The 16,401-nt window shown below is 45.3% G+C and overlaps 1 protein-coding gene across 1 annotated transcript in view; it reads left to right on the top strand.

Moving 5' to 3' along the window:
- The first annotated feature begins 2,796 nt into the window (after positions 1–2,796).
- Positions 2,797–16,401, top strand: part of plekhg4b (pleckstrin homology domain containing, family G (with RhoGef domain) member 4B) — a 59,958-nt gene continuing 46,353 nt past the window's right edge. The window contains exon 1 of the mRNA XM_030371181.1: positions 2,797–3,229. Coding sequence (XP_030227041.1) covers positions 3,110–3,229 — 120 coding nt within the window. The 5' untranslated portion in view covers positions 2,797–3,109. The remainder of the gene's footprint in view (positions 3,230–16,401) is intronic.

A 16,401-nucleotide genomic window follows, 5' to 3' on the forward strand; every position in this document is an offset into this window, starting at 1 on the left:
GGGCACGAGGCTGCCAGGAAGGTAGGCGTTCGGGGGCCCGAAAGCCATCCGTAGGCTGTTGCGCAGGCCGCTGAGACCTCCGTAGGCCACCGGAGTAATCAGGTGGCTGAAAGCGCCGCTGGGGGACTGCCGAGGGGCCCCCAGGCCTGCTAGGAGCGGACACACTCCTATTCAGACCGGACAGCTGCTGCCTGGTCTGCCTAGCTCGGGCAGCCCCCTCCAGTGCTTCCAGGGCAGCTGACCCAAAGAGCTCCCCTGGTTCCACCGGCACCGCACGGAGGACCCTCCTACACGTCTCTGTCAGGGGCGACTGCGCAAGCCACACCTGGCGGCGAGTCTGTACGAGGGTGGACATAGTGTGCCCTAACTCCCTCGACATTAGGACAAAAGCCTGCAATGAAGCGTCACTCAGACTCTGCAGCGACGGCTCGACCTGGGCCTGCTGCAGAGAGGTGGAAAGACCCAGCAACAGGTGGGAAAGGGAGTTCCCAATACGACGCATGCGCGCCGCTGCGTGCCGGGACAGGGTTGCTGCAGAGAGGTGGAAAGTCCCAGCAACAGGTGGGAAAGGGAGTTCCCAATACGACGCATGCGCGCCGCTGCGTGCCGGGACAGGGTTGCGCCTGAAGAAGGCGCTGGCCTGGGCTGACTCCGTCTGCGCCGCATCGAGCTGTAGGCGAGCCAGAGCGGTCCGCAGGACGGCCGCCATGGAGGTGTCTGTTGCCCCTTGCAGGGAGCCTTGTGCAGAAGAGCAGGAGGCCTCGTCCAGTGTGTGGGAGGCATCGCCCTCAGTCATAACCTCACTAAAGAGGTTTGCCGAAGCCGCCAGAGAGAGGGCATCGTCGAATTGGGACGAGGGAGGGCCAGGCTGTAGCCCCGCCAGCCCCTGACCAGTCCCAGGCTGAAGGACCAGGAGGAGGGACCGCATTTGCTCCATGTCGGCCGCCAATCCGTCCACCTTGGCAGCCAGCCCGCCCCTTGCCTTCTTTTTGGGGGGGGCACCCGTAGCCGCAGCTCCATCATGCCGCTGCCGCCCCGAACGACCGGGCTGATTGGGAGGGAGGCTCATTAAGGCAGAGCGGTCGTTGGCTGTTGCCCGATTCTCCAGCTCTGCCAGCCTAGCCACTCTGAGCACCCAAGGCAGGAGGCTGCAGTTCATGCAGGCGCTGTCCGTGAGGCTCTCCCTCAAATGCTCGAGACCGAGGCAAGGAGGGCAACTGTCGTGGCCGTCCTCAAGCTCAAGAGGAGCCGCACAGGCGACACATAGGTGGGCCATTATGGAGGCAGCCACCGGCAGCGTAACTGGGAGCGGGAGCGAGAGCACTTCCCTCGCCAGTCAATTGAAAAACAGAAACTAATTAGCCAGAGAGTGATCGTTGCTACTAATTGTCAACCAAACAAGGGCCAAATGCGGCGTTATCGGGAGTTGGAGCGAGAACACTGCCTTCTCCAGAAAATTAAATCAACCGATATTAATTAGCTTGAGCGTAAGAGCTGCTGCCAACAAAGGGGGAAGCCAAACTAAAACGTTACTGGGAGCAGGAGCGAGAGCACCGCCTTCACCGGTAAGTTGTAAGGAAAATAAATTGATGGTTAGAACAGAGAAAAGCTGACGTCTAACACAACATACAATAACAGAGCAAAGAGGCGAACGAGTGCTGGGAGCGGGAGCGAGCACACTGCCCTCACCAACACGCCGGCTACTCTTCTTATCTCCTTTTCTAGTTATTTCTTAAATATCTGTATAAGCTAGCCACAGCCTCTGGAGGACGGGTTACCCGCAGCTCCGACCTTGGTCAGGAGGCTGCACGTAGCCAGCTGTAACGAATTTCCTTCCTTTCTCAAACAAAGGTTCAATACGGTACCTGCGCAGCGAGAAGATGTAAAGGAACAGATCCTCTGATGACACCGGAAGATATAGCCTTCCCGGTGTCACGTGGGGGTCACAGGTGACTATGTTGGTATTAGGCACTCGAAATGCGCATGCGCGAGGTGGAGATCCAGTGCTTTAAGCACCGGTCAGAAAGGATGAAATAGAACCCCGGCAATACAATATTTATTTTTTAATATATATATTTATAATTCGAAATTCGTCCCAGGCTTTATACCACAGATACTCTAGGATCTATAGCATATAACCGCCTTGTCTGATTACAGTTTAATTAATTTTTCACAATTTACCAGCTCTCGTTTTGAAGAATAATCACAGCGCCATTCGTTTCAATGGGAATCGCGACGATCTATACTTTCACATAAAGTGTACATATTTATAATTAAAAATTCCTCCCAGCCTTTATACTGTAGATCCTATAGGAACTATAGCATATAAACGCGTTTCCTGATTACAGTTTAATGTAACAGTTAGCTGACAAATTGCTATTTAACACCGCAACTGCAAATTAACCACACGGAGATAACCATGTTAACCGGTCAAACAAATTTTCTCTTTACCATCTTTCTGCGCGCGCATCCGCCGTGTTGATAAACAAAAAATCCCCCTATACTGAGCAACCCGCTGAGTGGGGTTATACTGCCATCGTGTGGCCTTAGGTGGAAAAGACCAACCTCAACAACAAGTCGAGACGGTTTTAATTGAAAAAAAGAACTAATGTAACATGACTGAAAAATGCGGGAAATCTGTTTATTTTGATACTGGGAAGCTAGCTATATTCATGGCAATGAATTCAACGAACTAGCCTACTTGTCGACTAAACGAAACCTTTTGGTTATTATTAGGTATTAATAATGCATTAGTAGGTTGACAATAATATTGGCCTGCAGTGCGGGTGTTGTGCTCAATGTGAGCGGTGTGGCACATTGGGGACATTCCCTGGTCCGCAGTAAAGGATTTACGCAAGGGCTAAATCAGAGCTCCAACTGAGAGAGCAACAATGGCAGCTCTGAAAGGCGAGGGGAGGGGAGGCTTAATGCAAATACCCCTCTGGTAGCCTGCTCTGGTAGCCTGCTCCAACCTCCTCCAACCTGCTCCAGCGTCCTCAAACACTGATCATCTGCAAGTTACAACCTGCGTTTGTGTCTTGGAATTTTGCTGTATTAAATAGCATCACACGTTTTACCTTTATGCGTCTTGTTTCAGATAGTAAATTCTATGGATGGATGTCCTAAAGTTGGACCACTTTTTTCGGATCGTTCCTGTTGTGACAGTAAGTGTCCCCGGAGTCAGGAGCCTCATCCTCCCGAGCAGCGGCACCTGCTGCAGGACAAAGAGGTGAGGAGACCCGGGGTGCACGGGGAAAGTTGGTTGCACTTTATTTGCAAGCTGTGCAGTTTATCTGAACCACTCGCAGTCGCCTTTTTACAGTTCTTAATCATCATAACTTTCGACAAGTCGACTGGGTGTGTTTGTTTTGTGATTAAATACTTAATCTTCGATTCTCCAACCACCTTTTTGACATCCTGCCCTGATATAGATTTTGAGTCCCCTTTTCGTGCAGCTTTATTTAGTTTGGATGCTGGCCTCTGCTGTCCTCAAGGAAAATGATTATCCTCCGAGCCATTGACACGCTGGCTTGGCTGCAAAACATGCATGAGAATGTCTGCAACACAATGGGTCAGTGGGGCTTGTGTGGAGCATGGGAGAAACCCTCTTGAATGCTGATAATGTAATAGGGAGTTTTGGAGTGTTCATAAGATTGAATGGCAGGCAATTAGAAAATATATTGACCATATTTGGATTGCACTCAATTGGGCCCACGGACATTTCATATGCTAGCTTGAAAAGAAGAAGTAAAACCACACAGATAGACTGGTCAAATTTACTGCAGACTAATGCATCCAATTTAGTTATTATTCATTGGCATATTTTCTTACAAGCATGATCTCTAGGTTTTCAATGATAGCCTCCTTTCAAATATGTGGCATATAACTAACTCAGAGATACATCAAAGCACCCTGTAAGGCCTCTAGTTTGCCTCTAACAATTGGCCCAAAGCTTCCACCCTGACCACTGCCATCCCCTCACCCCTTTTTCTAATTTCCACCTGATTAAAGCTTTGGACCGGAATCTTTAGAGAAAATGGTTCACTAATTCTAAAGCACACAATAAACTATTCTGGCATAGTATAGTATAGTTACCCAACAAAGTCAAGGTTTTTTCTTCATGAAAATCAATTTTTTTTTAGAATAGAGAATGTCTTGAACCAAACAAAACTACATAATTTCTATTTTCTTATAATTTCCTTCCAAATTTAGTGTGTGAAATATTAAAGACCTATAGGGTAATATTAAGAAGCTGAGTCCATCTGAACAGCGTTAACAGCCTTTGGAAACATAGGTCAACAAGGAAGTACTGATACCTGGTAGGGGCCTATCTATCCCTATTGGTCAAGAACCTGACACAGTTGTTGTGGCCTTCATGTGAATATCCCAAATACGATACGATACTACTTTATTTGTCAGTAGGACGCTGAAATTCCTTTCAATGTGGTTTATGAGGTTAGCAACGCAGCACTAAGCCTACAGACTGCCATTTTGAAACATACAAAGCTTGTTTTCTGTAACAATCCCTGTAACGAAATATTTACCAATGGTTTACATTATGTTTACCCTTATACTTGAATGAGGGTCCTTCGGTCCTTCGGAGGAGACGTAAAACCAAGGTCCTGATTCACTGAGTTCATAAAAGATCCCAGGGCACTTATCGCAAAGAATAGGGGTTTCTCCGGTGTCCTGGCCCAACCAGGCTCATTCAATCTGGCCCCCTAATCATCCTCCTGTATAATTGGCTGACTCATTAATTCCCTCACTCTCCACCACAAGCTGGTGTGTGGTGAGCAAACTGGCGCAGATTGGCTGCCGTGCATCACCCAAGTGGTTGCTACACACTGGTGGTGGTTAGTGAGGCCCCCCCTTCACTGTAAAGCGTCTGACTTTTTAGAAAAGCGCTATATAAATTCAATCCATTATTATTGTAAGTAAGTGACACAAGTGTGGTTAAAAGAAGGATGCAGACCCAAGGAACAAAGCCACTGTAGGCCACTGTACACATTCTGGGGCTCATCATGTGGTTGCTAGGCGATGGGGTTGATGAGGACTATAGCTGGCTGATGCCTTCCCCCTCCAACCCCCCACCTCACATTGCTTCTTACTTTTCTGCATAATAAAAATACCTAAAGGCTGATTGTAAACAATTTGAACCAAGTGTTCAAACTGATTATTGATGTTTTATGGTTCAGGCTCTAGTGGCAAAAGGATGCAGGCTGTTTTGGACCGGGTACATGTGTTGTTATTTATCTTTTGAAGCTTTTTTTGGTGTGGTTGGGTTAGGGTTAGGTGTTGTTTTTCCAAGTTCACAATTGGTTCACAGTTCGTCAAACCGATCGCCTCCAGATCTCTAGTTCACCACCAGAGGGCGTACTCCTGACTACCCGTTCTGATGCTAGAAATAGGCCTATAAAAAGCGAGATTTGCTCATAGTCTTTCAAAGGCTTTTAGAAACGATATCTTAGCTCGAACAACAGGAAGTGAACATAACTTTGTCTCTAAAACCATTTTGTTAAAGTAACTTTATAGAGCTTCATAGATGTTTTGTTGCAAGCAGTGCTGACATTGAAATGAGTTGTGTCATGGATTAAGTGAACCTTAATATAAGATAATATCTATGTATCTATTCCTCTCAGGTGATCCGATAGGTATCTGGATGAATGGTCTATGATACGATACAAAACTATACAGATACATTGGTAATCCGATACACTGGTTGAAAGCTGACTCAATATGATTCGATCCTGGTAGGATTAGATTTCGATCATTCAGCTCTGAATATGATATGATATATAAATGCTCCAGCCTATGAATATTTGTAACTAATAGTTTGTACTGTAACGGGTCGACTTTGAATATTTATTGTTACTATTATACATTAAGAGCCCACTCTCTAAGTAGCTTTTATACAAGGCCATCTTTATAAATGGGAGGTGGTGGGCCACAGTTAATATTACATCTTTGAGCTATGGTGCAAATTTTGCCCACGGCTGTTTTGTTCTCATTTGCAGCTTTTTTGTTATCCAAAGTTGGTGGCTTGTGCATGGCACATTGTGTCAGATATTTAGTACAGGTGTGTTACCCTGGGAACTGGCTGGGCCTAAGGGCAGACAGGGGGGTCGGGTCATTGATGATATGATGATTTGGCAAGAGAGGGTTGTGTCACATTCACTCACACACACAAACTCACCCTTGAGCTACAGGAACAGAGACTACTTGAACAAAAACATTGATAATTGACAGTCTTGTTGATCTCACAAAATTTGGTTTGTAAGGTATGTTTTTCTAATCATTCAGCCATATCTCTGACTCTTGTATATATATATATATATATATATATATATATATATATATATATATATATATATATAAGTTCCATACGTATCATGTAGGGTTGTAACGGTACACAAAAGTCACAGTTCGGTACGTACCTCGGTTTTGAAGTCACGGTACGGTACAGGACGGTACGGTTCATAGTTAAGGAGAAATTTTAAAAAACTGCTTGATTGTCAACAACGGAGAATGGCCGCAGATCAGCATTAATGAAAACCCCAATAAACTTGGTTTTGGCATTTGCATTACTGAATTCCCAGACAAGGGTTGTTGAAATAGTGTCCTGAGCTGGGTTTGCACAGTTCGTTTTTATTTCACAGCAACGGTAATAGTAATACCTGGATGGTGCCTTTTCAAATGCGTATTGTGGCAAACCCGATCGTCGGCGGCTGGGATTTCCAAAGGAGACGCTCAAAACAGGGTTACGGATCAACGGTTTTATTTCGTTCACCTCACGTGTAAAAAGGTAAAACAAAAGACAACATAAGTTCTTCCTCTTATGGGGTAAAAAGGGCCGTCTCCGAGTCTGGTCCGGCTGCGAGGTCGGCGTCTCTATCGCTCCCGTCTTCTCCCACTCAGTCCTGGGGGGAAGCGTATTAGCGCTAGTATGGGTTTGTGCGATCTCCCCCTACCGCGTCTCCCCAATTTGGCTGTCCTCACTCGGCTCCCTCCCGGCACGAGCCACATGGCTGAGAGAGCCCCGAATGAGTGGAGAAGCATGCTATTTAAGCTGCTTCTCCACCGGTTCCTCAGGTGCTCTTCATCTCCTTAATTGGCAACGGCCGGGTTGCCACAGTATGCATGTTAAAGTGCTGTACGTAGACACGGAGAGCCCTCTCCGTAGCCGGAGAGCCTGTCGGAGACCCTCTCTGTAGCTTACGTGTGCATCCAATATTTTTTAAACATCCGTCGACGGCGGATGCGCGCGCAGAAAGATGCAAAAAGAAAATTTGTTTGACCGGTTGCCATGGTTATTTCCGTGTGGTTAATTTGCAGTAGCGTTGTTAATTACAATGTTGTCAGCTCACTGATACATTCCACTGTTATCAGAAAACGAAGTCATATGCTATAGACCAGGGGTTCTAAAAGTTTTGACAGCTGAGGGCCAATTTAGGAACCCAAAATTTGACTGAGAGCCACCAAAGGAAAAAGAAATTTGCGGGAAACGCCGTCAGCATCCCAGTGGGGAAAAAAACATTGGCACCGTGGACCTCTGGGAGTGAGGTCAAGTGAGGTCTAAATCACGAAACTGAGGTTCAAATGAATGTTTAAATGAATATTGATATAATAATTTAAAAAAGACAAAAACCTTTTATCATAACTTCCATCTGTATGTCATTGCGGGCCGCCAGGAATGTTTCTGCGGGCCGCCATTGGCCCGCGGGCCGCACTTTGAGAGCCAATGCTATAAACCCAGATAGTATCTGTGGTATAAAGGATGGGACGAATTTCAAATTATAAATATGTACACTAAGTTGTATAGACCGTCGCAATTTCCATTGAAACGAATGGCGCAATGATTATTCTTCCAAACGAGAGCTGGTAAATTGTGAAAAATGAATTAAACTGTAATGAGACAATGCATTGAAATGCTATAGACCCTAGAGTATCTGTGGTATAAAGGCTGTGACGAATTTCGAACATAAATATGTACATTCCATAATGTTAGCTGCTGGCTCAGCGGACTAGAATACCTCCCGTTGCCAAGTCGTAGCTAAGGTCCGTCCTATTTACTGGAGGAGTGAACAACGTTTCCGTTGCATAAGAACGTTTCCGTTCTACAAATCACCTCAACGCACCTCAACGCACCTTAACAGACAGACACTCCAGAAGGAGTGTCTGTCTGTTAAAGAGAGAGAGAGAGAGAGATTGTTTAGAGAGCCTTGTTGTAGCTATTCACTTCTTGTGTCGAAATGACTGGAGTCATTTTAACTGTCCAATCCTAATGTTTCCCTACTGGCAAATAAAGGCCCTCCCCTTCTCATGTCTTGATTAGGTAGGTACTTCCCCAGAGGCAGATATACCTAGTTGTTAATATGACTTTCTGTGAACGCGTGTGTGGAGTGTAACTTTTAATAGCCTCACACATGAGGCTATTATAAGTTAGTAGGCCTAACTGGAATCGAATATATGAATATGGTTTTGTGGTTAAGAAGGTGATCTTTGAAGGCCTCCAGAACACTTTGGCGATACGCTCGATCCTCAGGGAGAGGGGTTTAATCAGAGCCATGAAAACAGGAAGTACCTCGCCTTTCCTATCTGCCTTCCTAAATACTGACCTCCCCCCACTTTACCTCCAGCTCTCTCTCTGCCTCAACCTCGACCGTACGCTTTAGCCCTTTATCTCTCTCTCCCTCCCCCTCCCTTTGATCTATCTCCAGATGTGCAATCATTTGTAGTGTGCAATGCAACAGGGTCAAGTGCATGGGAGCATGTCCTTAATGGGCCCCAGGCTGCTCTGGGGGCCTCTCCTGGGTCATGTGGTTTACTGGAAATTAGAAAGGTCCCTAATTATGCCCTAATTAATCTATCTGCAATTGCCTGTTTATATGGTCACTAGCTGAGTGTGAATGGAATTATTGTGACTGAACAATTTCCATCTAGATGCCTACATATTTTGTTACCTGCAATAGCTTTGTATAACAGCCGTTGGTTGTAAGTTAGCCTTCACCTGCCTCTGAGTCACCGACCAGGAGGAACCTACAGGAAGGAGCTGGTATTTCTGCTCCTTCCTCCTGGGCAGATTAAAGAGCCAGGTGTGACCAGTTGTACAGCTCAGACCAAAGGTCTGGCTGTCAGCCTTAACCCCTTCATCTCAGATCCTGTAAATGACTTCCTTACCCATGGCTCTACATGTGAAGCCCGTTCAGAGTGGGTACCTTCTCTCTACAGAGGGTGCGGGACATCATACAGGTCAAAAAGCACTGGCGCCCTTCTGAGCCTCCTCTCTTTGTTAAGGAATGCAAGATTGGAAGGCAGGAGACCAAGACTAAAGTCAGCGTTTTATTGATTCAGAGGATGGGCTCACCTTGCCCCTTCCCCTTGTGGAATGTGCACCTGGAGGTGTTTGCCAAGTGGCTCAAGTAATCCACATAACAATGAGGCCAACATTTGAGCCTATCACCAGGACCCGGGGCGCTTTGCATTTTGATAGGCTCAGCATTGTCCCCCCTTCAGGTCTCACAGAGCTGTGCTTTATTTCCTCTGATGTTACTGAAGTCTTTATGCCGATGTTCGACTAACACTCCTGTTGGTATTTTAGCCCTGGCACTTCTGTGGTTACAATCCAACAGCAATACATTTGGAAATCTGAAAGAAATTTCCCTTACATTTTGAATGTCCGGAGTAGGGCCCGACCGATTCATCGGCCTGCCGATTTAATCGGCCGATTATAGCCTTTTTGAAAATAGTCAACATCTGCCAAAAAGACACAGATTACAACCTATTTATTTTATTTTTTATTTATTTTTTAATGTTATTGCGCTTAGTATCCTGCAGATTGCGCTCCTACTCGCCTTGCTAACTAACAACTTAAGCTGGAGGAAAAAAGAGGAGATTGAATTTTACCGTACAACATGAAAGCACGCTCGCTCAGGCAGCTGCGCGCTCACCTCACCAATGTACACAAGACACGTTGTTTGAGCATGTTGTGCCTGTTTTTCTTTAGGTCCCAGGCCATGTTAATTTGTTATACTGTAGACTCTAACGGTGAGACCATACTGCTCAGCACGCACGTGTTAGTCACTGCTCACGAGCGCAGCACATTGGGAGTTAGTTATTTATTTTACATTTTACATTACACTCATTTTTGACTGTAAATGTATTCTAAAACACTCAAAGGTTCTGCATTCAATTCACATATTCGTAAAAAGTGTTTAAAGTATATTTAAGGTATCAAAAACTACGTTTTATATGCTTTTTTTTTGTTTTGTTTTTAATCGGCCGATTAAATCGTAATCGTAATTTTTCTCTGAAAATAATCGGCATCGGCACTCAAAAATCAATGTCGGTCGGGCCCTAGTCCGGAGCAGGGAAAAGGTTATGTGTGCGTGTGCGTATATGTGTGGGTGTGTATGCGCATGTTTGTGTGTGTGCTTGTGTGTGCATGTGTGTGTACGTGTGTGTGTGTGTGTGTGTGCACGCACCCATGCTTGCCCAGCAGGGCCACAGCACAGCCTGACAGTGTACACAGCACAGAAGATGGGTGCTAGATAAGAGAGCTAGGCTACGCCCCGCCGAGGAATTGGGATGCCTGCAGGGGCCAGCAACCCTGTAGCCTGGCTGCTGCGGAACAACGTTGGTTTCTCCTCAGTCAACAGAGCCGTGAGTCTGATGAAACATGTCAGGCCTCTCTCTGGTCCTCTCTGGTTAGACAGATGCTGTCAGGGGGGCCGGAGAGCAAGCGGCTCCCCGCAGTGCGTTGTTTTAAGGCGGGAACACCAAGGCTTCTGAGCACAAGAGGGTAAGCGGTGATTGGTTTTGCTTTGTTTGAACAGTTTGAGCCTTATTTCGTTAACTTGGAGTATTGGAGTCGTTCTGATTGGCCGCTGCATATAATTCTTCATATCATATTTCTGAGGCATGTTGATTCAGTAGGAGAGAGGGGTTAGTAATGTTTAATTGAGTAAAGTTAGTAATGTTTAATGACAGAGTAAAACTGTGTGCATCGTCCAATTCCAGGATCTATATCATGTCGTGGAGAAATGTTTTTACCGCTTGTTGAGACGTATTCCGTCAGGCTGTAAAACCAGACAAGTCTGTACAGACCTGTCCAATGACACAGAGGTGGGTTTAATATAAAGCAGCATGCTGCCCTGCATCACAGCGGAGGTGTTATTGGACCAGATGCGTTGAGGTCAGGGTTAAATGTGGCTGCAGGAGTCATAATAGCGGGGCAGCAGTGTGTGCCAGCACCCCTCATTAAAACAACCACACCGCTGACACCACAGAGCTGGAACAGCGGTCCTGCATGCACCCTGCTGGTGTTGGATCATTTGTGTACATTATCATACATACCTATCAAGCCTTAGTGGGCGGGTGAGGGTCCTTTGCATGGCTATCCCGTGTTGTGTGTTTGTGTTAGGGGCTGCGTGTGTGTGGGGGTGTTGGACCAAGCTGTGGGAGCCGGGTGTGTAACCTGACCTTGCCTCCTCCAGCCACCTGTGCTTGCACGTTGTTTGGGAAGACAGTGGCTTTGTGTGGGACCAAGATGTCCACACAGCAGGGGGACCTAGGTACATGGCGGGGGGGTCTGACAGGTGGCACACTCTTCCCCCTTTTGCTGAGTGCGTGGCTGTGACATGGCTGTCCTTGCAGCAGCTGTCTCCTGCCCTCGGAGGGAAGCCATGTTGCCTGGTGTGGAGTGGAGCCTTCTGTTGCCTTTCATGACCACGGAGAAGGTGGAAGGAGATATGTGTTTTATAATTGTTGGCTCAAAATTGGCTTAATAAATTGTCAAACTTCCGAAACATTTCAAAAAATGTGTAGGGGTATGTTTGTATTTCTGTGTGTGTGTGTGTGTTTGTGCATGTGTGTCTGTGTGCGCACACGCATGTGTGTTGTGTGTGTGTGTGTGCTCATGTTGTGCGTTTGTGTACTTGCGTGGTGAGTTGGTGTGTGTGAGTGTATGTGTTGTGTTTATAGCTGGGTCCTCGTCATCAGTGTTCTCTAAGCGTACTCCAGGGCCCAGAGGGACGGGGCCGGCACTGTGATCAACTGGGTGGCTCTGGGGGGTGGCGGAGTGACCAGTGGAGTCCAAACAGCAGTGTGATCCACTGGGTGGAGTGGGGGGACGGCGGGGTGACCAGAGGAGCCCAGACGGCAGTGTGATCCACTGGGTGGAGTGGGGGTGGGGTTGGCGGGATGACCAGAGGAGCTCAGTCACTACAGGATTACTACAGGGCTGTTGTGCGTCAGTGCTGGGTGTGTGCGAGGTGTGTTCTCCTGACCAGTGGGAGCGCCGTGATTACTCACTCTCTCATTGTGTTGTTGTGTTGCAGTTTGGCTTCTCTATCATGTGGATTTAACACACAGCACCGGCCTCGTGAGTACAACTCATGTTATTAATTTTACCATAATTTCTATTATTTTTATTTATACCCAAACCTCTTGGTTGTTATGTTTTACTGTTCTACACAAGAAACATTCATTGTATACCTTCTGGTGTGCGTGAAACAGCCTCAAGCCTGAGAAGTTAGTCAGTTATTTTTGAGCCGATCTATTCAATGCACTGACCGACGGGGTTAATTTAACTACTACCAAAAAGTGAAATGGCAATGATATGGCACTATCAGAATATGAGGTCTCCCTAACAATTAACATATCGTTATCGTATTGATATAACCAGATAAGAGACATCTTAGCCCAGTTATTTTCTACATATTACTCAATATACTTATACTATATGTTATATTAATGGTACTGTCAACATTTCTGTAGTTTGAGAAGTTGTTCAAACTTGTAGCTTTGAGAAATCTTTCAGATTTGTACCACACAGTATGAATTTTAGGGTCATGTCTGAAGATGGTTGCTTGGTAGAATCAGCCGGCCGGTGGTCTGTAGCAGGTCTGAGGAGCAGGTCAGCTGGCCACAGGGCACTTGGAGGGTGGCACTGGCTGAGGTGAGACCAAGGTGTCACATTCCACAGTTTGGTGAGCAGCCTGTTGTCTGTGTATCTGTTGGTTCAGGACTGACCACCCTGCACTGTGGACTGTACTGCGGCCTATTTGGACAGGCTCATAATGCTGATAAGGCAACTTCTGCTCCATTGAAATGCACACTTTTTACACTTATCAGCACCACACTGTTTAATTTGGTTGTCCAAGATATAATAATAAGTGTGTGTGTGTGTGTGTGAATGGGTTCTGTATATGCAAGTCCATGATGGAGTGCCTGCAGATCTAGATCTGTGGGATGTTTCCATGTGGTCAGTAAGTGTAATTGATGGTTGTTATGATAAAATGATGAACTGCGGAGCTCATGCCATCGGGGTTGTTTATGCCCTGGGTAATGTTATCAGAGGGCAGGCTGCCCCTGGGACTGCCTATCTGCAGGGGCGTAGCCACATGGGGGCCTGGTCAGAGGTTGAAAACCCTGCTGGCCCCCCCCGGGTCTGAAAAAAATAAATGAAAAAATCCTGAGAAAAAAGAAAGTCTAAAGAAAGCTAAAATATATGCATTATTAGTTTGATCTAACTTTGACTTATTATTTTTATTCAAAGTGTTATATCGCCTCGCAACGACAGTGCAACTCGTATATTTTGACATCATGAATAACTATTGCACTTAAAATAGCCCCCCCCCCCCCCCCCCCCCCGTTGACAATCAAGTGCCACCCCAAGTATAAGACTGGCCCGAGCTGGCCACCACAGTAATATGTCCTGGCTACGCCCCTGCCTATCTGCCCTCTCACATCACATAAATATTGTTTACCAGAAGCCTACGTAAATAGGGGGCTATTTAAAACCATGGCCCACTCATGGAAAATCAACAGGAAACGTTTAATATGTGTACAAAATTACAGTGTGTAGACAGTTGCATTGCCATTTATTCATTCAAAACATGAACTGACACTTATGAACTGTTTAAATTGTGAAATTTTGTCATACAAATTTACATCCTTTGAGATTCTCTGCCATTGTTGAAGATACAAGGCTTTATTCCTGTGTTTTGGATCAGTGCTCAGAACTATGGCAGTCTGAGCTGATCTCTGGTCATAGAGGTAGAAAGACTCAAGCCATCAGCCTTAAGTCATTCCTCCTAAATGTATCGTTAAAGGCATGAGAATGCTGAGAGGAAATAATGCAGTTATTTTTACTTTGTTTGTACTTTATCCTTCACAAATAATGGCAAGGCTCTTGCCACAGGCTCAAAACAGGATGACAGGAGGAAGGTCGTCACAACTACATCCCACCCTACTCAATCGCCCAAAGGAATTGAAAGAGAGAAAAATAAACTAGAAAATGCATTTCCTGCAGAAAATGCGGTGAGTGCTGTAGTAGGCCTACAAAGTGAGGTTAAAAATATTTTTTAATAAAGCCACAAAGATTAAGACATGAAGAAACGTTAAATGGCTTAAATTAAGTGAAGGGATTAGAAAAAAAGTTCAAAAGTCTAAATGGAGTAAACAATGTAAACATGCACACCATTTAAAAAAATTGCAAATGCTTGGAGACAAATAAAGTGACAGCTGAATGAAAAGCGCAAAGCATTGCTAAAATGCAGAAATGTAAATTGAATTGAACTGAAGAATCTGAAAGGTCAAATGTATTGCAGTGTAATACATTTGTATTGTGGTGCGGTGTATTGTGTGTGTGTGTGTGTGTGTGTGTGTGTGTGTGTGTGTGTGTGTGTGTGTGTGTGTGTGTGTGTGTGTGTGTGTGTGTGTGTGTGTGTGTCTTTAAGAGAATAGCAAGCCGGTGTGTGATTAAAGGCGCGTTCACTCTCCTGGTGATAACAAAACTGGCTCGCCACCAGTGATGACACTCACCCTTACGCGTGTTCCCAACAGCGTCCGTTCATGTGCACTTGGGAAACAGCCGGTTGGGAATTTAAAAGTTCTTCACAGCAGGGTTTTTTTTATCCGATAAAAAGAACTAAACAGAACTAAGTAGGATCAGTTTCAAGTTTGCATGCCTTTATTTCCTTGATGCCTATCACCTACTATCCTTTTGCTTTTATTTATGAGAAGCACATACAGTATAGCCACTGTATGGAAGGCAACACTTCCCCTTATCTAGAGCTGGTTCACCAGTACACAACGTTTAAAACTGAGCAAAGTCATGCCAACAGACGTTACAACGTCAATCAATAGTAAAGTATGTAATATGATCTCTCTAGGTCGTCCTTAGACGAGCCCTCCATCGTTGCTTCCAGTCATTCCTATTCTCCATAGATCTGGCCAGTTCATTGGTACTAGGGCCCGACCGATTCATCGGCCTGCCGATTTAATCGGCCGATTATAGCCTTTTTGAAAATAATCAACATCTGCCAAAAAGACGCCGATTACAACAGATTTTTTTTTTTTTTTTTTAATGTTATTGCGCTTAGTATCCTGCAGATTGCGCTCCTACTCTCCTACTCGCCTTGCTAACTAACAACTTTAGCTGGAGTAAAAAAGAGGAGATTGAATTTTACCGTACGACATGAGAGTACGCTTGCTCAGGCAGCTGCGCGCTCACCTCACCAATGTACACAAGACGCGTTGTTTGAGCATGTTGTGCATGTTTTTCTTTAGGTCCCAGGCCATGTTAATTTGTTATACTGTAGACTCTAACGGTGAGACCATACTGCTCAGCACGCACGTGTTAGTCACTGCTCACGAGCGCAGCACATTGGGAGTTAGTTATTTATTTTACGTTTTACATTACACTCATTTTTTACTGTAAATGTATTCTAAAACACTCAAAGGTTCTGCATTCAACCCACATATTCGTCAAAAGTGTTAAAAGTATATTTAAGGTATCAAAAACGACGTTTTATATGTTTTTTTTGTTTTGTTTTTAATCGGCCGATTAAATCGTAATCGTAATTTTTCTCTGAAAATAATCTGCATCGGCACTCAAAAATCAATATCGGTCGGGCCCTAATTGGTACTTTGCGCTCCTGCATCCTTCTTGAGTACATCCACGTTGGTTCCCATAGTACCAATTTGCTGGCTGGCAGCTCTTGGTGTCACTGGCAGTGTCCCACCAGTCTCATTCTCCTGGCAGCTACTTTCTCACTCACCCTTGGTATTCCTTCATACAGGATCCTGTTGGTGAAATCTGTACTCTTACTGATGTTAAGTAATGCACGCAGCATTCTGGTGTAGCACCCGTCCAAAGACTTCTGCACTGTAAAAACTAAAACTTAAAATTGTTGGTCTCATTATGATTTCTGAGTAAAATGAATAGAAAACATTAAGTATTCATGTCAACTGTCTAATGCAATTTAGTCCAACCAACAATTTTGAGTTTTGGGTCAAGAGTTGGGCTCAGTGTAGTCTTTGTTAGCAAGACACACGGGTTTAAGTCAGACTCTGTCTGAGGCTGGGCCAACTACGGTGCACATGCACATTTCGACACTT

The sequence above is a fragment of the Gadus morhua genome, chromosome 11 (assembly GCF_902167405.1).
Source record: "Gadus morhua chromosome 11, gadMor3.0, whole genome shotgun sequence".
In the NCBI taxonomy this organism is placed as follows: domain Eukaryota; kingdom Metazoa; phylum Chordata; class Actinopteri; order Gadiformes; family Gadidae; genus Gadus; species Gadus morhua.